The sequence below is a fragment of the Diabrotica virgifera genome, chromosome 9 (assembly GCF_917563875.1).
Source record: "Diabrotica virgifera virgifera chromosome 9, PGI_DIABVI_V3a".
NCBI classification, from domain to species: Eukaryota; Metazoa; Arthropoda; class Insecta; order Coleoptera; family Chrysomelidae; genus Diabrotica; species Diabrotica virgifera.
In genome coordinates, this window is record NC_065451.1 from 2992252 (window position 1) to 3013728 (window position 21477).

The 21477-nt window shown below is 32.8% G+C and overlaps 1 protein-coding gene across 8 annotated transcripts in view; it reads left to right on the forward strand.

Moving 5' to 3' along the window:
- Positions 1–21477, forward strand: part of LOC114326915 (proton-coupled amino acid transporter-like protein CG1139) — an 85265-nt gene that overhangs the window by 32415 nt on the left and 31373 nt on the right. For 3 of the 8 annotated variants that reach the window (XM_028275401.2, XM_028275393.2, XM_028275379.2), the window contains exons 2-3: positions 15017–15148; positions 20362–20397. In XM_028275401.2, the coding sequence (XP_028131202.1) occupies positions 15108–15148; positions 20362–20397 (77 nt within the window). In that variant the 5' untranslated portion in view covers positions 15017–15107. Of the gene's footprint in view, positions 1–5113; positions 5279–15016; positions 15149–20361; positions 20398–21477 lie in introns of those variants that run through there. The other 5 variants (XM_028275434.2, XM_028275426.2, XM_028275411.2 and 2 more) reach the window with 3 other exon arrangements.

Here is a 21477-nt window from a genome sequence, read left to right on the forward strand (position 1 = left end):
TTTGCAATGTCGTTGAGAGTGGTACTTTTAACTTTCTGGCCAAGTTCTTCACAAGTAGAACATATATCAACTTGAGGACGACCAAAAGAGTATGTAAAATTTTCATGAAAATACTTGAAATACAAACTGTATTTCACTTTAGATTCCGGAAATTTTTCGATAAACATTTTATGCATTTGTTTGACATCCAAAGTAGCAGTTAAAATAAATTAAATCAAATGTAGTGCTCCAGACCTACCAAATTCCCTCATTGTTTGGTGTATCGTCCTTTGTCCTGTGTGTTTCTATTTGTTCAATTGTGAGGTGAATTTACTTAACTAGCTATTTATTTATTTATTGACGGAAATTTTATAACAGAATGTTACCACGAAAATATAATTTACTACTATTTTCCTTTATCTGGTTCAATAGATTATTAATATCTATCCATAGCTTATATCACTTAAAACATAGTTGCCATTCACAACCAATTACTTCTTACTACATTTATATTCCTATTTACTTTCTATTCCAATTCTCCACCCTTTAATTTATAATGTTTTATTTAAGTACCTACATTGTTGTTTTAATTCATATTTTAATTCACATTCACATTTTTACTTTTGTTGCTTTTTATTAAATGACGGCTAATATAGCATTTTAACTACAATTTGAAGCTTTCGATCTACCTACTCTTAGGCGAACAATAATCCTACACGAGCAGTACTCGTCAAAGATCAAGTACGGACCTTAAATATTCAGTTTGCAACTGCACATCCAGTTCTTACATACACAATAAATACTCGCTACATTTTTGATCCAAACGTTGTCAACTTACATCTACTAATAAATAGAATTCTTTAATATATATATATATAAACATAAATAAAATTAAAACAAAATCTTTAAAATCAACACACATTAAAATTGTATATATGTCATTCACTAATTTGATCTACACAAACATTATAACAGGCACAGATTTGTTGGTTGACTTACACCAACTATCTCATCACCCTCAAGAATTCCTAAATCCCATAAATTTGTTTACCTTTGCTGCATCCTCCGTCTATTCCATCATATCCCGTTAACATAACTTCAACAGAAACATCATGATAATGAATACTGAGTTGTTAGCACCTTGTATCCGAATCATTTTGTAACTTGTTACCTTTGACCTGAAGATGCTCTACAAATTTTAAAGAGCGAAACCGGTCGTCGGAAGTTATAATAAAGATTGAGAGTAAGTCTGACTTTTACTTCAATTAAAATTATGTTTATTAATTTAACGAATCAGTACCGGGATAAACGTGTTTAACACATTTTATGTTTCGTGCTTCAGAATATATTAAAAGTCTTTGAACACAAACAAATATTTAAATACATACAAACTTTTAACAATATTTTTAAAAGTTTATCCCTCTTATTGTTCCTTAAATTTGCATATACCTACCCAAGGAATAATGAAGTAATTCGTGAAATATTTAAGCCAACAACCGCCAACAACCTTGTGATTGGTTATAGCGTTGGGGTATTCAATCAACGGTTATAGTTGATACGAGGGATGGCTTTTAATACTTTAATACTTGGTTTAAATACTTTTATAATATTCTGAAACACGAAATATGAAATGCCTTAAAAATGTTTATCCTGATACTGATTCGTTAAATTGATAAACATATTTTCATATATAATTGTAATAACATTTAGTTTCCACGTTAACAAAAATAAACAGAATAATTCAATTTGGACGTTACGAATTTGTATAGTTACGAACTGTCGCCGTTACGAAGTGTCGCCGTTACGAACTTTCGCTGTTACGAATTGTCGGTTACCAGTTGTCCGGTTACGAACTGTCGCGTTACGAGATGTCATGGAACCGAAGATTGGTGTTGTTAAATAGGTACTTTTATTTTTCGATAAATTTGTTTAGGATAAACACATTTTCAAATTCGGACCATTTTAATTTATTGTCTCATTCTTGTCATCGCGGGAGGCTCCTACAGACTTTCTCCAAATTTAATAATATTTATTGTCATTGAGCGTTCTCAGTCATTGACCAACGAGTTTCACCTTTTGCATAAAGATGAGTGGTTTCTAAGTCAGGTAAAGTCCTACAGTACACTATGGGAGCTCATCTAGCTGAGGCTCTGAGACATCAGAAGATCAGATATTAATGAATGAACATACCCACCCACAAGACAACAGAAAATAATGGATGACATTAAATAAGTGAAGAATAATAAAGCCCGAAATTAACAACGTACGATCTGAAATTCTCAAAATTGGAGGACACACACTAATACATAGATTTCATAAACTAATAAGAGATGTGTGGAGTGGAGCACAGAAGACATTCCAGGACACTGGAAAGATTATACCGGGGGTGTTCAATAAATAGGTACGGTCTTTTTGAAATTCCGATATAATCTAGAAAAGCAGACGGGTTTTTGACACCGTTTCAATCTAAGATGCTAAAACAAGGAAATGGGCTCCGAATCTTTTTGTTATATGTATTCCGGTAGGTGTGTGTGTGTTGACGGAATTAATTAAAAATAATAAAAATAAGTTAACGACGAACAGTAAAATATTTATTTATTTTGGTAACAAAAAGTGTTTTGCTTATACATCGCGTAAGAGAGTTTGTTATTGTTTCGGCCCAGCGAGCGGCCGATGTCTCTGGGGTGTTGTAACCGACTGACTGAGTGGCTGAAAAGAAACCACAGACGCTAATCTGTTTGTGTTTTACCATCTGACCAGATGGGCAATAAATTATTTAGATCTGGCGTTTAAAGGTTGAAACATTTCTGCAGTTTACGTTTTCGAATGCATGTCCAATTGTGAGTTATTGACATAAGGTCTAATAAGGTAATTAATTTATGGGGAATTCAGTTTGTTAAACTGAACACACCAAAATCATATGGTTAAGGATACATTCCGTTTCGTAAAACCGTGTCCCTCTTAGCATCTGGTTTGTATTTTACATGTGAATTTATATGACCCATATTATTTCGTTTTGAGAAAAGTTATTAAAAATTAAGAAAATAAAATTAGCAAAAATAGTAATTAAAGCGTACCGCTATACACCCCCGTTCGAGATGTATAAGACGATAGATAATACATAATATACATATGATGAAAATTGAAAATAACAGGAAATAAAACCACGCAATGTTTATACGAGGAGAAAGAAAAATCACTGAATTCACTGTTAATCGACACTTTATTGATAATTTCCGCTAAATCTTGCTTTTCGCTTCGGTCTGCTGTTTGTTTCGCTGAATACTGCCATTTTTTCTAGTTCGTGATGGGTACTTTCGTGAAGCTCGTACGCTGGCTTCAATCTGTCTATGGAAATTGTTGTTTCTTTTCCATTTACACGGACGACAAAAGTCTTGTCACCTCGTTTGACTACAGGAAAAGGACCGTGATATGGGTTTTCTAAGCTGCTTTTGATTGTATCACGGCGGATGAAAACGTGAGAGGTGGTTTTCATGTCTTTGAAAATGAAGGTGCTTTTGGATCCATGATGCGACGGTTACGTAGGACGGAGGTTTTCGAAATGGTTTCGAAGCGTTTTTAGGTATATGTGAGCACTGTCGTCGGTGTTTCTTTGCGACGAAAACAATAGTTCACCTGGCAAACACAATGGTTCTCCGTTTTGTAAAACCGTGTCCCTCTTAGCATCTGGTTTGTATTTTACGTGTGAATTTATATGACCCATATTATTTCGTTTTGAGAAAAGTTATTAAAAATTAAGAAAATAAAATTAGCAAAAATAGTAATTAAAGCGTACCAATATCTGTAAACCCAAAAAATATATTGTTTAATAAGTCTAAACAAATTGTGATGTACGCAGACGACGTAAACTTGATGGATCGAACCGTCGTAAGAGACATTCAGAGAACTTTATGTGGATCTTGAAGGAAATGCGAAAGAAATAGGGCTAGTTTTTTAACGTATATAAAACTAAAGCCCTAATACAACCAAGGAAACAACGTAACTTAGAAAATTTGACAATAGACAACGCAAATATTGAAGTTGCAAAACAGCTCACATATTATGTGGACATACAGATAACTGAGAACGGCAACGAGGAGAAGGAAATACGGAAAGGGATAATGTTTACTAATAAAAGATGGGATCTACTCCGATTTTACCTTAGACCCTTATTAGATGAGAAAAAAAAAACAAAATAAAAATATGCGAAGAAAACAAAATATAAAAACATACGAAAGGTATCAAACATATCTTATCCTTTAACAGGGGTCTCCGAAAAAACTTGTTTACATCTCGCCAGCGGAAATTGAAACAAAAAATATTCCTTTTATAGGGGAATATTTAAATAGAAAGATACAATTAATACGGTGTGTGGTCCGAGCTTCATTGGGAATATTTTCAAACAAGACGTGATGAAACTGTTATGTATTTAGTTATCTAACGGCATATTTTTCGATAGAACCAGCCAGTAGCGGATCCAGGGGTGGGGCACGGGTGCACGTGCCCCCCCCCCTCAGACGGATCAAAAATACACTAGATATAATAGATTTTATCGGGGTATATTCCAGACTCCTTGAGTTTGTACCCTATGTGCCCCCCTCCTAATCGATTTTCTGGATCCGCCCTGAGAACGACCAATGCATTATATTTATTATCACGTAAGCGGTAAAAAGGTATTACGGGTATTACAGTAAGTACTGATAAACCTAACGGTTAGTCAAAATAAAAGTGGGTGGTCTTAACGAAATGATGAAAATATTTAAAATCACATATTGGGTGTTTTTTTCCTCCTGTATAAAGACCACCGTAAATTTCTGCCTTCAAAGCGGTGTTATCGTGCATTTCCAAATTAAGTATAAATATTTCTGTAACTTTCAAATGCTATTTTTTGGCAACTGTTGGGCAAAAAATATTAAACTAGAGAAATTAAAAAGAAATATGTAAAATATCTTATAAATACAGAACATAGGGCATCGGAAATGTAGATTGTTGCCCACTTCTTTTCCCGTTGCCTTCTAGGCTCATTAATGACCTACGTCGCAGATTATAGAACACTCGTGCAGATTTATCTTGGAATTTTCTAATGATAGTGTGCGGGAAATCTCTTTTTATTCTGATTTAATGCCAGACCCACGTCCAAGTCGTAGTAAGCCAATGAGTCCCGTCGCGAACGTGTATCCGCAAAGAATTTTGATCTTGCAATCTTGTATCTACCGCGCTTTAGTTAGTGTTAGTATAGTCAGTGGTTTCTGAAATTTTGTAACGAGCGGAAACCGCGTGGTTTTTAGAGATAATCGCAGTAAGTACGTTAAATATATACAATACAATGGTTTTTATTGAAAGTCTTAAATATTTTATTTTAGTAAAAACAATTCTACCTCTGCGTGGTCTAAGCGTCCTCTATTTGCTTTCTCCTACTTTCGTCGTCTTTTGTGATTATATATTGTAAAATCCGGAGATACGGGATGCAGCCAGAAAGTAGTTTATTAACGAAAAGTCTTGGATTTAAAATATTGTTTATTATATTTTTATTTCAATTATTCTAATTGTTTAAAAGGTAGTAAACTTTGTATCTGGGGCTTTTCGTTGTTTTCCTCGTAATACAAGAGATGTCGCTAAATTGCGTCTCAGAGGTGGGTTCATTGCAATGCGATGGTTTGCCTTAAATTGGCAGATTTGTTTGTATTTCCTTCACAGTTGAGACTTCTGAGCTTCACTGATGAGGCATAAGGATGCTGAAATAGCTATATGGAGATGGTGGTCCAACTCTGAATCAAATATAAACAAAACCTGCCTTGATCTTTTTTATCTTTTTCATTTTTACTCAGTTTGAGTATTTAGAAACTGTCTTTCGGTCCTTTTCCTTGACGAAGGGAAGGTAAATGCGTGGCCTAAGCGTCCTCTATTTTCTTTCTCCTACTTTCGTCGTCTCTTGTGATTATATATTGTAAAATTCGGAGATACGGGATGCAGCCAGAAAGCAGTTTATTAACGAAAAGTCTTGGATTTAAAATATTGTTTATTATATTTTTATTTCAATTATTCTAATTGTTTAAAAGGTAGTAAACTTTGTATCTGGGCTGGGGCTTTTCGTTGTTTTCCTCGTAATACGAGAGATGTCGCTAAATTGCGTCTCAGAGGTGGTTTCATTGCAATGCGATGGTTTGCCTTAAATTGGCAGATTTGTTTGTATTTCCTTCAGAGTTGAGACTTCTGAGCTTCACTGATGAGGCATAAGGATGCTGAAATAGCTATATGGAGATGGTGGTCCAACTCTGAATCAAATATAAACAAAACCTGCCTTGATCTTTTTTATCTAATTCTACCTCTATTTTCTTCTTATACTAAGCCTTAAGCCACTTCGTGTTCGATCTTAAGACTGTAGAATTTTTGACGTTGATTTCAGCTATCTCACACCATATTTTAAAGGGTCTTCTTGGTCATCATTTTGGTCTCCTATATCATTTTGGAAATATGTTATGATACGGATAAGCGTTCTAGTAATAGTTGCAAGTTGCAAGAAATTGCTAGTTTGTTCAAGGACTTCTTTTAAACTGTCTACAATAACCCTGGGTTAAGAACCTTCCGATTCCCAAGATCCATCAATATTCATCAATAACAATGTTGGCACAAATTATAATGTCTCTGAAATCACTCTCGTTGATATTATTGATTGCATATAAGTTCTCTTCAAGATTACCTCTGGACCTGGACCAGATAGCATTTTCAATTTTCATTTAAAAAAGTGTGTTTACATTCTTGCCTACTTACATACCTACTTTATTTAATAGCTCATTACAGTTACCTTTATTTCCTGACATAGGCGTAACCAGGGGGTGGTTTTGGGGGTTATAACCCCCCCCCTTTTGGATGTACTTTGAGCTAGGGTTACCATACGTCCGGATTTCGTCTGGACAGTCTGGATTTGAAAGACATGTCCGGATTAGCGTCCGGATATGAGAAATGTCCGGATTTTTTTTTTACTAAAAAAAATGGAAAACACTTGGTCCAAAGGTGGGAAATTTCATTTCAGGTCTAAAGTATGGTAAAACATAGGTGTATGCAGTGCTGTTTTTGTGACGGTACGCGCCGGTACGCCGTACCGGTACGTCTTGCGACAAAAACCAAAAAAAAAATAAAATTATAGACAAATTCCTGAGTTTTTTTCTTGCTCCCAAATAGCTTCAAAACGCCCTTATTGAGGCTGAATTTAAAAAATTTTTTGGGGGCCCTTTAACAACACTCTCAAGACCCCCCGGAACATTGCGTATCGGAACCTATATTGTTACAAAAACAGCACTGGGTGTATGTTAGTGATGTAACGAATGTCATTTTTTTAACATTCGCGAATACGAATGCAAATGCGAATATCTGCTACTTACATTCGCGAATGCGGATGCGAATGCGAATGTCCAGTTTTTTTTTAATTTGTTTCTATTTTTGTAATGTTTCCTAAATTTCTAATGAAAAGTTAATTGATATTTAGTGTAAATCAATCTGAATCTTAAGCTTTATTACATAATACCAAATAATAAAAAAAAGTGAAGGCTGATAATGTGATTATTCAAGGTTAAGTTCTATCTATATATTGCCCTTCATTTGTCCAAAGTTGAACGTAGGCCTCCCCCTTACTTTTCCACTCTTCTCGGTTCAGTGTTAATGCTGTCGATCTGGTCGCTGCGTATCTCTTTAGGTCATTCGACCATCTCGTCTGTGGTCTGCCCCTTCCTCTTTTGTAGTCCCAAGGTCTCCAGTGAGTTATCGCTTCCTTCCATCTTCCGTCTTTGCTGTTCCTCTTTGTCTGCTGTTGTGTCCTGCATATTTCCATTTGAGAGTAGCTGCATGTTTGAGGTTGTTACCTTTTCTTAATAAAAAAAGATGAGAAGTGAATAAATTTTGATTTTATTAACCTAATATTATCTTAAAATTATTTTTTTTTCTGGTTTTCATATTCGCAAAACATTCGCACAAATTTCGCGAATGCGGATGCGAATGCGAATATGCAAAAACATGCGAATATTCGCGAATGCGAATGCGAATACGAATATACACTGTACACTGTATGCGAATACGAATATACACGAATATACACTATACATACACTGTATGTATATATATTTTAAACTGACAGAGATTTTCGACGTTAGTTGCATATTGTAGCGAAACAGCTGTACTTTTAATTGTGCCATATGCATTTCGCACATAATTATATAACACAGTCAAATTCACATTTTACATTTTCTACAACCCCTTGGACTACCCCTGTCCGGATTTGGCCTTAAGAAATTATGGTAAGCCTATTTGAGCTCTATACGCTTAACACCATTATTATTCCATACCCCCCAGAGACCTTTAAGTAGATGTAACCCCCCTTAGGATCATCCTGGTCACACCTCTGTTTCCTGATGGTTGGAAGGAGAGTTGAGCATTTTGCTGTGCCGATATTCAAATGTAATCATAAAGAAAACATTGAAAGTTATCAAAGTATATGCATTCAGTCTGCAATGCATAAATTGTTTGATAGCTAAACAGTTATCTTGATTGTGCAGTAGGCTGATCTCGAAGTCTCAACATGGTTTTTGTGCAAATAAATATGCAGCTACTAATTTAATTTGTCATGATTCTGAGCTTATGGAATAATCGAGGGTCGAAAACAAGTGGATGCTATATACAGTGCGCCTCGTAAAGTAACGCATAAATTCATTATTTCGTAAACCGGCGACTTCCAGGAAAAATCTCGAAACAGGTCAATTTTTATTTTTAAATTACGATTTTTTGGCATATATATCATACTAGTGACGTCATCATTATGGACGTGATGACGTGATCGATGATTTTTTTAAATGAGAATAGGGATCATGTGATAGCTTATTTGAAAGGGTATTCAATTCTCTATTCACTAATATAAACATTAGCATGATTATTTATACAGGAAGTCCAAAAAAAAACATTTTTAATTAAATTAATTACCACAAAAAGATGAATCTATGCCATTTATTTAATTCTAAATGCATTTTACTGCTGTCAGAAAACAGAGAACAGTTTTATTTGAAAAATAAACATTGATTTTTTGCTTAAACGAAATGTTCAAATTGCCACGAAGCAGGTGGGTGGCTGTTTTAACATTGAGTTGAAGCAAAAAACAATATTTATTTGTCAAATAAACATTTCTTTCCTGTTTTCTGATAACAGTAAAACGTATTTTGAATTAAATAAATTACATACATTCTTACTTTTGTCTCAATTAATTTAATTTAAAAAAAATTTTTGGATACCCTGAATAATAATTTTTGTTAATGTTTAAATTATTAAATAGATAATTGAATACCCTTTCAAATGAGCTACTACATGACCCCTTGACCCCTATTCTCATTTAAGAAAATCATTGATTACGTCATCACGCCCAGATGGATGACGTCCCTAGTATGATATATATGCCAAAATATGACAATTTAAAAATAAAAATCGACCTGTTTTGGAATTTTTCCTTAAAGTCACCGGTTTACGAAATAATGAATTTATGCGTTACTTTATGGACGCACTGTATACCGATTTCAGTAAAGCATTTGATCGTGTTAATCATCAAATTCTTCTTGTAAAATCGCTTTTTGTGGAATTTCATATTCAGTTTGTTGAATGGATCAAAAATTCACTCGATTCAGTCAACAATGGTCACCTCAGCTGTTCATCAAGGAGAACAAACAGCATCTATTTTTTCCACATACATATTGTTACTAATGTGAGCTGTTTTTTTTTAAGTAGTAGTTAGTATTTAATGTCTGCTGATGACTTTAAGTTCTGGATGGTTTTTGATAATTTTAGAGATGAATTGTTTTTACAAGCTGAACTTGATAGTTTTTACAATTGGAGTAGTAGGTATGGTCTTCTCTTAAAAGTGTCGTTATATCAGTTTTACCCGAAAGATGAACATTTCATTGACAAACAACCCATTAAATATGCCTCTTTCGTTAATTACTTACTTATCAGTTACTTTAGATGAAATGTTTTCCGTGGTCAAGCATATCAACTTAGGTAATATCCGATTAGTTTATTGTTGCCTTGTGAGATCCATTTTAAAATATTATTGTGTAGTTTGGTCACACTACTTTCAATGTCATATTTCAATGTCAAAGCATTTATTTTAGTCTTATTGTTCAGTTCTGTTTTCTCAAGTTCACCAAAACTCCAAACACTATAACTTTGGGAAGCACTCTTCGGAAAATAACCATTCTATTCTTCTGTTTCTTACCCAGTTATTAATGTTGTCCACCTTGCATCTCCGTCGTATATCTGTACTTCTAGCTCTGTCCCATAGAGTCTTACCATCGATTTTTCGGAGTGCTTAGTGCTTTCATGCTTTTGTCCTCTCTGTGTCGGGTCGTGTTTCTACCGCGTATGTCATTATTGGTCTGATGACTGTTTTGTAAATTCTGCCTTTCATTTATTTTCCGATATGTTTATTTTTCCATATTGTGTCATTCAGGCAACCTGCGGATCTATTTGCTCTATTCACTTGATCTTCCACTTCTGTTTCGAGCGTTCCGTAGCTAGATAGTGTGATGCCTAGATACTTAAACTCCATCACTTGTTCTATTATCTGACCCTCTAACTCCAATTTACATCTTATTGGTTTTGCTGTTATAACCATGCATTTTGTCTTTTTTGGGGAAATTAACATGTTAAATTTTCTGTCGGTTATGTTAAATTGGTGCAGCATACGTTGTAAATCATCTTCACTTTGAGAAATTTGTATTGCATCGTCTGCATAGCAGATTATTTTAAGTTGTTTTTCTCTCATTTGGTATCCTTTTTTAGTTCTTATGATCAGGTTGAACAATAAAGGATTCAAGGAATCCCCCTGTCTTATCCAACTGCCGGCTTCAATTGGTTCAGTTAGTTCATCTTCTACTTTTATTTTTATTGTGTTGTTCTGGTAGATGTTTTCGATCGTTTTAATTATTCCTAGAGGTACCTCTCTTGAGTATAACAAATGGACAACGTCCTTTCAGTTGACCCTGTCAAATGCTGTCTTAAGGTCGACTTTGGTCACCCTACTTTCAATGTCATATTTCAATGTCAAATCATTTATTTTAGTCTTATTGTTTAGTCCTGTTTTTCCAATTTCTCCAAAACTCCAAACACTATAACATTGGGAAGCACTCTTCGGAAAATAACCATTTTTTTGAGTTTGAATTTGTACAAATTTTAGAAATAGAGAAACAAACTATATAGTCCAAGTAATGAAGCTTAAAATAGGACAAAACCTCGCATTTTTTACAGAATGGATCGATTTGCTTGAAAATTTGAGAATAAGTAGTGGATAGTCCAAGGATCAAAATCTATATCATGACAAAAGGCGCTTTTACCATGGGGGTGGTTACCACCCCATCTCGGGGGTGGAAATTTTTATTATATTTTGACCGCAAGAATTGGTAAAAACATTCATTATAAGCAAAAAACTTTCTATACATTTTTTTGATAAAATTAATAGTTTTCGATTTATTCGCTATCGAAAGTGTTAGTTTTATATCGAAAAAAAAAATGTTTTAATTCAGTTTTCTGCTAATAACTCAAAAAGTTTTCGTTTTCTCAAAACAACTTTACTTAACAAAAATGTACCTTTTGAAAAAATAAACAACACTGTTTTTTTTTATTTTCTTTGAGACCAATATTAATGGAGCTATACTTTATTATATGTTGGCTCTTCTTCGTCAAATGCTAAATATTGTAGTTTCAAAGTCAAAGGACGGGAAAACTATGCATTTTTCGAGGATAACTTGTTGAAACTAATTTAAAGTATTTAAAAATATATATTCCAGAAATAAAAAAATCTCTAGCTAAAAAAATTAAGTGACTTATAATGAAAAGAATGTCAGTACCTATTTTTTTCAGCAAAAAAGTGATTGTAAAGAACTCCCTAATCACCACTTTAATTAAAATTTGTCATTTACCTGATTTGGTTTTCTTGACTTATGTATTATTAATAGGTTCTAGAAGTTTTATCGGCTTAGGATGATTAGTTTTTAAAAAAATGGAGTTAAAAGCGAATAACGAGTTTTTGTAGTTTGGTAAAGAATTTTCCTTAAGAATAGAAAGATTAGCATCAGATATACGAAACACTCTTTAATATGAAATTATAGCTTATTTAATTCCCAAGAACCTATTTTGCAAAAAAATTTTTACGGCAAAAATTGAATGAGCTATTGACAATTAAATCTTGTAATATTATGCAAAAATCACCTTTACCAACCCTTTCAATGCCACCTCTTTTTGTGACTAAGAATATTAAAAGAATTTAATATTAATAGACTTATAGATCTTGTAAAAACCTATAAAATTATTTTTTAACGAACCTTCTAAGATAAAAAATAAAAAAGTTACGGTTCAAAAATCAGTATATTTTTTTGAAAAAAAAAGGAGAAATCCAATTTTAAGCATAATAATGTAAGTTAGCGGTGTTTTTAGTCATTGGCCTTATTTAATCTTCTTTATTTATGTATTATGAGTAGATTCTATAAGTTTGACTGGCTTAGAATGATTAGTTTTAAAAAAAATGAAGTTTAAAGCGAATAATGAATGTTTGCAATTTGGTAAAAAATGCCATTTTCTTTAGAATAGAAAGATTAGCATCAGAGATACGAAAAAATGTTTAAATGCGAAATTGTAGGTAATTTAATTCCCAAGAACTTGGTTCGATAAAATTTGTTCTACGACAAAAATTGAGTGAATCGTAAATGAGTATACCATCGAAAAACATTGATTTTTTTAGATATAAAACTAACACTTTCGATAGCGAATAAATCAAAAACTATTAATTTTATCAAAAAAATGTATAAAACATTTTTTGCTTAGAATGAATGTTTTTATTAACTTTTGCGGTCAAAATTTAATAAAAAATTTCCACCCCCGAGATGGGATGGCAACCACCCCCATGGTAAAAGCGCCTTTCGGCATCATATAGATTTTGATCCATGGACTATCCACTACTTATTCTCAAATTTTCAAGCAAATTGATCCGTTCTGTAAAAATTGCGAGGTGAAAAGCTTTGGTTCCTGGACTAATAATAAAATATGCATAAATACCAATTGGGGATGATTCATATTAAAAAACAATTAAATTGTATTAACAAAAAAACAAACATAGAATAAATAATATATTGACTGGCAGTGGTGGTTGCTAAATGGTATTCAGTCAATGTTTTTGCGAAAATTTACAGAAGAAAACACCTCTTCCTCTTCCTACTTCCTAGTGCAGATAGATGCAAATAACTCATTAATTGTGTTACTTAATAGTAACTTGAAGAATTAAATTTTAGAAACAAAGAAATAGTTTCTTCAATTCAGTAAACTCGAATTGATTGAGTTTACAGCGGTAAACACTAAACTGATTGATTCTGGTTTTATTGATTGAAGTCTTCTAATGTTTGGTAAAACCCTTCATGACATTTTACGTTTTTCCAATTCTCTAACCACTATAACCATTTGTAGACGGTGTTCATTTTTATCTAGTTGAATCCAAAATTGTTAATATCTATAGATTAAATATTGTTGTTAGTTTCCAAACGAAGTTAAAAGTATACATTGGTATAACCCTCCCTCCCTTAAAAGATCCCTTTGAACTCTCCCTAATAGATACCACAATTGAAGACCTTGGGACCAAAAGGGGATAAGCCACAATTTCGTCGAAAATGAGTGAAAGTAGAAATCGCACACTTTAAGATCATATTAATGTCCCAAACAGAAAATTTCAGCTGTTTTCTAATAGATGGCGCCGCTGTAGTAAGTCCCGTTGTGTCACCATTACTTTATATTGCAACAGAAGGAGACAAGCCACAGTAGTAATCAACATGGCGGCGGAACATTCCCGTGTATGTAAACGAAAAATAGATTTTTCTGTGTTTGATTCTGAATACAGTGACCAAGATCCGTTTTTAAATGAAAGCCAAGATGACAAAGACTATACAGTATCGGGAAGTAGCAGGGATTCGGAAAATGTAAACTAACGAACAGTAAGTTTATTAAATGTGTGGTTTGTCCCCATATGTTATATGTTTCGGCCCTAAAAATATTAATATTGTTGTAAATGTTTTTTGTGTCTAACCCCTTTTTAGTAAAATATCTACTTTATTGTAGGAAAATGAATGGGTTTATACCCCACAGACTTCTGGAGATCTTTTGCCAACTCCAGAAAAGAAGGCGCCCCCTAGATGGAGAAACAAGGATACCCAACGACATAAAAAAAATTAAGCGTAAGACTAAAAGAAATCTAAGTTACGAATATATAAATACAAAAAGGAAGAAAATAGAACCACAAAAATTAGATGAACCTTGCGGTTGCACAAAACAGTGTAGGCAAAAAATGGTGCTTGTCAATAGATTCTACCAGATACTGAGAATACTGAACCACTGGAAGACATTGAACATTTTGACGACTTTTCAGATATTGAAAATATTGACAACTGAATTTTATTGTTGTATTTTATGTTTATTTGTTAGAATATAATTTTTTATGCAAAAGGGGATAAGCCTCATATTTTTTCAAAAAATGTTCAAAAACACAAAAACCGTTAAATAAACATTTTGTGTTACTTTTCTTGTCTATTTAATAACATATTTCCAAACGATTATGGGCCTTACTTCCGAGAGAAATGTAAGAATTGGATTTCAGGATTTGAATATAAGTTTAAAATTATGTTTTCTCCAAAATATTGTTTGGTGGCATGTCCCTTTCTGGTCCCAAGGTCTTCAATTATGGAGTAAAACAGCTTTTAAGCTGTCTTCCGATAAGTCGATAAAGAGAACCGATTGATTGAGAGGATTTTGAGTGTTGAGATTGAGAGCGTTTTGAATACATTAAATTACATAAGCATTATTTGACATTACAGCTTTAAATTTGAGCTTTTTGATTGCAGACCTGTGTTTCTATCGCCTTCTTCACATCGATCCATACATTTCTAGTTTCTGTTGTTGTTCTGTTGTGTTTGTTACTTTGTTTGAGTTTTTTTTAAATATTTATAGATGTCTATTGCCTTTTCAGAGAAGCCTACGATAGGAAAGTAGAATTAATGGTTCCCCCACTTTTATTCTATTGTTGACACTGGTGTTCAGAAAACTTCAACATATCCAAAATGGACAACGATCAAATGAAATTGGAGCCTATGGGTCCCAAGTAAGTATATACAGGTCTCATATAATATACAGGGTGTTTAACGTAGACGGCACATTAGAAATGTTTCTTAAAATAGTTTCCACATAACTATAGCTAGGGTATTTTATAAAATAATCAGACATAAGGCTCAAGAGGAGTGGATTGTATGTTGCATTGAAGACCAACATAGAACAACAAAAAAGTCGAAGATTGGAAACGGATGCAATTAGGAGATTACTACGAATATCCAGTAGAGATAGAATAAAACATGAAAACATTAGAAATCGTAGGAATGGAACGAACAATAATTATGAAAGATATAGAAAGAAAACAGTTGATCTGATACAGACACATAAATCAAATTAATGACGGGGTGCTCCCAAAACAATGTCTGGAGTGAAAACCTCCTGTACATAGAAAGCGAGGAAGACCAAGAGCTTGTTGGACGTCCTGCACAGTGGCGTGCTGGCCATATAAATGAATCGGTGCAATCACCGAGAGGCCGCGGCCTCTTAAGGCCGGTCAAATAGGTTTTTTTCACAAAAAATTTTAGATGTTACAAAAAAATATTTTTTTAATTTCTAATCGAATGTTAATTTTGTTAATAATATTAATAAAACATTTCAAAAAATTTAAATTTTTTTTAATTGTAAAATAGGATTTAAGTAAATGAATAAGACTCTATATACCTACATAAATAGTTTGCTACAGATAATATTTATTTTCATACATACAAGCATACAAGTATATTTTTTATAATTTTCCAATTTCCATCAAACATGTCGACACAACAGTATCAGAGTGCACCAACTCAAAAAACATAGTTCTTCACAAATCAACTTTAACTTATTTTCTCTGGAAGCAAATATTTTTAATCTGTTGTAAATGGTCCATTTGTTTTTCAAATAGAACAAAATTTTGGAATTAGATGTTTATTTTATGGTTCTTTTAGATGATAATTTTTGTTTATTTTTTTTTTAAAGAATTCAGACTTTTTTTTGAGTTGGTGCACTATGAAACTGTTGACACATGATTTTTTTTAACAGTTAGTGCATTTTGTATAGGGTATTTGTATGGAACTCAATTAAAATTATTTATATTTTTTTCTTATAAAATCATTATTGTTTCCTTGTTATGAAAAAATATAATAAAATCAAAATAATTTTGAATTGTCTTATTATTATAACTATCTTATTTTGTGTGGCTGGTCTTTCTCAATTCTTAGAATTTGTATTTCGCTCCATTTTATTTTGTCTCCGGCTTCATTTATATTAAAAATTTCATACACCTCGGCAATTTCTTCTGTAGCGTACCAGGCCGTCCAGTTTTCTTCTTTTCTTCTTCTTCTTTTTGTATAGACATGACTCTGTCTATTTTTACAATGTGCCTCTAGTAATTTGTCGTTCCATCATTTTCGTGGTCTTCCCACTGATCGTCTTTCTATTGGAGAACCGTCTCTCGCTGTCCTTACTACTATATTTGTTGTCATTTGGCTTATGTGGTCATTCCATTCTATTCCTCCGTTTCTTACCCAGTTATTAATGTTATACACCTTGCATCTCCATCATATATCTGTACTTCCAGCTCTGTCCTATAGAGTCTTACCATCGATTTTTCGAAGGGTTTTCATCTCCGCTGTTTCGAACTATCTATTTGTCCTCTCTGTGTCAGGTCGTGTTTCTGCCGCGTATATTATTATTGGTCTGATGACTGTTTTGTAAATTCTGCCTTTCATTTCTTTTCCGATATTTTTATCGGAAGTTTTTTTAGCCAGGCTAATTATTATTGGTAGCATTTGCGAGAAAATATAGAGCGGGTTTCCTTTTAGGTATCTTTTTTTTTTCTTTTTCTGTGAGGGCGTGCATCGCATCACCCTCATTTTGAGTATGTCCAACTACTAAGCATTTGTGGGCTATGCTTTTTATTGCTAAGTTTTGACAGCAATATAAAAACAAGCAAGCAATGAACTTGTTTTTGTTTTCGCCCAGGCAATTTTCGGAGTAAAATATGTGCTCATATTGAGGTCTATGGTTCTTTAGATACTGTCAAAAACACATACTTATTTCATTAAAACCTGTGCTTGCGATACGTTCGTGCCACAAAAAATTATAGCCATGTTTGTGAGAAATATCAAATATAGTGAAGTTGTAATATGATAGGCGTCTCATGTAAAAAGAAAATCACACCAATCTCCATTTGGTAGTGATAATACAACTTGGAGATAAAAGCAACGAACTACAGTACTGTCATCTTCCTTTGAATCCCTGATATCCAACTCCTTTTCCAACCGAATCCGATTTTTTTCTTTGATATGTGCATCATACTTAAGTTGTTGTAATACTTTTTACAACACTGGTCTTTTTGGCTGAAAAAAAGGCAATATTAAATTCCCTGTTGAAAATATTGGTGTAATAATGGAGTTTTACGGGAATTTTCAATTCTCCTCTACATTTTTCTTGGTACAGTCTGTAGGTACATGGTGGCTAAGTTTACAGATTTGTTTTTTCTTGCTCCGCAATAATGAGAGTCAATTACTGGAAAAGATTTGATGTGGGACCGCACAAATCCTTTTTCATCATCTAGCACCATTGGTCGCCAAGCATTTTTTTTTTCTCCGCGATTGTCATTCTGTGCAAACACTAGCTCTGTTTTTTTTTTAATTGCTGTGCATGCTTTTTCATTATTATCCTATTCGAAATGTTCAAAGTGTTATAAAGAAAACTTTACATACTCTAATTTTTTCATTTCTTATCTCAAAGTAATAAGCTCTATTTTCGCTTCTAAGACTCCCTTCTTTCTTATATAGTCGGTTCGCTAAACTCAGACACAACTGGCTAGTAACTTTCTTAAGTAATTTTGCCAATTTGGTAATATTGGCAAAAAAATAATTACTAAATAGTTAATAATAATTACTAAATAGTTAGTAATTTTGTCAATTTTGGCAAAATTGGCCAAAAACAAAAAAAATACCTACTTAAATCACTAGCCAGTTGTGTCTGAGTTTAGCGAACCGACTATATTGATATTTTGGCTTAACTGGAATTACATTGTTAACTATAAAATCTTGCTGCCTATTTACATCACCAAGACCCCAGTAGTTATTTAGCAGTTCTTCTCTTTCTGTATCACTAAACTTTTCCGAAGATTTAATTTAGCAACGGTCAGTGCAAGCAGCTTTCACATACCATTTTGAGTTAGTAGCTGACAATAGTTCTACCGAAAAAGTTTCATTATGCACTAACTCAAAATGATGCGGTATGAAACTACGACGTTCTAAACAAAATATTCGATTCTGCATGTTGACAAGTCAAAATTTTTACGATGGTGTTGGAATTTTGAGATGGTGTAATTTAAAACTGATAAATAAACATATTTTAACCATTTCCTCATACTTATCTCAATATTGAAAAATTTTGAGTTGGTGCAGTCTGATACTGATATATCGATGTATATACTCTGCAGAATAAAAAATGAACAAACGTCTTACACATGTTTTACCTAATTATTGGAAGTACCTATCGAAAAACGATTTGATCAAGACAAATCGTTTGATGATGATATAAGCAGTCTACCTCTAGCGGCTTTAACGGGATTTAAATCATTTAAGTACTGAAAAATTAAGAAATCTTTATCCTACTATATCTGCGACTGCAATTAGAGAAGAATTCGTCGATTTTGCTGATAAATGGATTGTATTAAAAAAAATAGGATTTTGGAAAATACTGAAATTATAGAAGATCGAGTTAATGATGAATATATTTTCAGTCTACAGAAAATATGAAGGATGATATTATTAATTTAAGTGATAATGAATACGAAATAACAAATGACAATATTGTTGATATCGTGAAAACTTCACCACCGTGTGTAAAGATTGTATGGCTTACTGTTATGCTGTTTTGCATAAGTACAACTTATATCAGTGTGCTTATCCAAATTCAAATGGCATATAAGCATTTACTAACTCTTTCACGGACACAAGTATCTTGCGAAAGAAGCTTTTCAACGTTGAAATACATAAAAAATCGGTTAAGAAGTAGTTTAACACAAGATCACTTGGAAACATTTTATGCTAATGGCTATAGATACAGAAACTTTTTATGAGCTTAAAAATGATGAAATAATCGACGAATTTGCTCAAAAATCTGTTTTAACACGGAAATTATTGATCGAGAGTTAAGTAATTATTTTATGAAATAATTGCAAAAGAATGTTTAGATTATTGCGTTGTATTAACATTTTAAATATTGTTAAATTAAAGTATTTGCATTGTACTTGTATATACTTGAAAAATCCTCAAAATTTTATTTTACTTTTATCTTATTTTACATCAAATTCATATTATATTATTTATTCAGCAAATCATGGTTTCTGCCTTACTGCATAAACTATTGTCATACATGTAATTTATTATTAATTTGTAAGATTGCTTATTCTTAAATAAAAAATATACCAAATTAAAAAAAAATCATTGAATTCAAAGTTTTATGTTTGATTTAAAAATAATTTATATTTTTGTTTTTCGATTTTATAAATAATGAATAAAACATCCTGATAATAGAAGGTAAAATGAGGATGGGAGGCCGCTTTTCTATAAAATCACCGGGCCGCTTGAAAAGTTCCAGCACGCCACTGGTCCTGCATCCACAAGGCGATAAGCACAGGGACGATCTGTGGCAGAATAGGAAGGAGTGGAGATTATACACGTCGAAATTTTACTCTGGGTGGAAGCATGGAATGGAAGCGTGGACCCTTAACGCGACGACTATCAAGAAGCTAGAAGCATTAGATTTATTGATTTATTCCAAAAGAATGGAAATAATGGAAACCATCAAGACACGAAAGCTTCAATACCTGGAGCATTTTATGCGTGGTGAGAGATATGATGTACTTCAATTGATTACACAAGGGAAGATCCAGGTCAGGAGAAGTCTAGGAAGGAGAAATGGCTGCATAACTTGAGGGAATGGTACGGATGTATATCAATCAAACTATCCAGGGCAGCCACAACTAAGTTTACTTTTTTTTATTGATATTGTATATTTCAACTTATTTCTTCTAGTTTTACTACTTACTCTTGTACTTTGTCTTCCTCTTTTTGTATAAATAATGTACATGTATACATGATAGAATCTTATTTTAGTTAAAAGGTGCAAAAAGCTATTCTTTCCTATATTATCTTCACATTTACCAGAATATTGTACAGTTAACGTAACCTTAAAATTTTTTTCCAGAGATGTTGAAGAAAGCTCAGGTCTTCTTAATAAAGGGTAAACTTTTATATATTTTTTGTATATGTTCAGGTTAAGGTAGATTTTTGTTATTAATGTAAGTAGATAGTTTGGGGATTGATTTGGTGGTGGACGTAGTTGTATATAAATGCTTAACTATAGTGTCTTGGTAGAGCCAATACTAATTTTCTAAGGTTATTATAATAATACGGATAATACTGTAGTTTACCAATATATTAGATAAGGTTGACTCACTCTCAAAAATTAAATCTGACGCCGTTATTTTTCTTTCATAAATAGTATGTTTCATCATCACCCAGCCTCAAAAATCGACTGCTGAATATAGGGCTGTTATTCGTGTTTCCAACCCAGTCTATCTTGCGCAGGTTTCATCCAATATAGAGAAAACCAGATGCAAAAAACCGTAAGTTATAATTAGGGTGGAAGCTGTCGTGCTAAAAACTGAATGGTCGCAAGTGACGCTGCCACTAACGATGCTCTTGGGACACTGGTCGAAATTTCATTAAATATACTTCTTGTTCCTACACGCGAGACTCTACAGGAATAGAGCAACGGTCCCCAGCTACCCGTGGGAATAAATATGAATACTCACCAATATGCAAAGCAAGCACGGTGTTTAAATGCCGAAAACCCGACCACTGTAAACCAACCCTATTCAAAGTGCGTTAAAAAATAGTATGTTCAATGTAAAATAACCTCAAAAACTAAAATCAAGTGATATTTTAGTAAATTATTAAAAAATAATACTTTCGTTTATTTTGCACAAACAAATTTAGTTATACTCATGATATAACTGTAATAATAGGGGATAGTTTAGAGAAATAAGGAAAAAAATATCCTGTTGGTGACACAACCCCCTCCAGGCCAAAACCAAATTTTTTGAGTAATATGGACATCTATATTAATAACCTATATTATGTTTCCTGCAGCCGGTTTTGATGATATACATAGTTATAAACAAATAAAGATCAAAAAACGGTAAATTTTTGCTTTTTTCGTCTATAACCAAAAAGTTAAGTATTTTAAACAAATTTGAGAGTGAAAAACTCATAAATCGTATAAAAAACTTGAATATGACGTTCGCTGAATATGTCTATC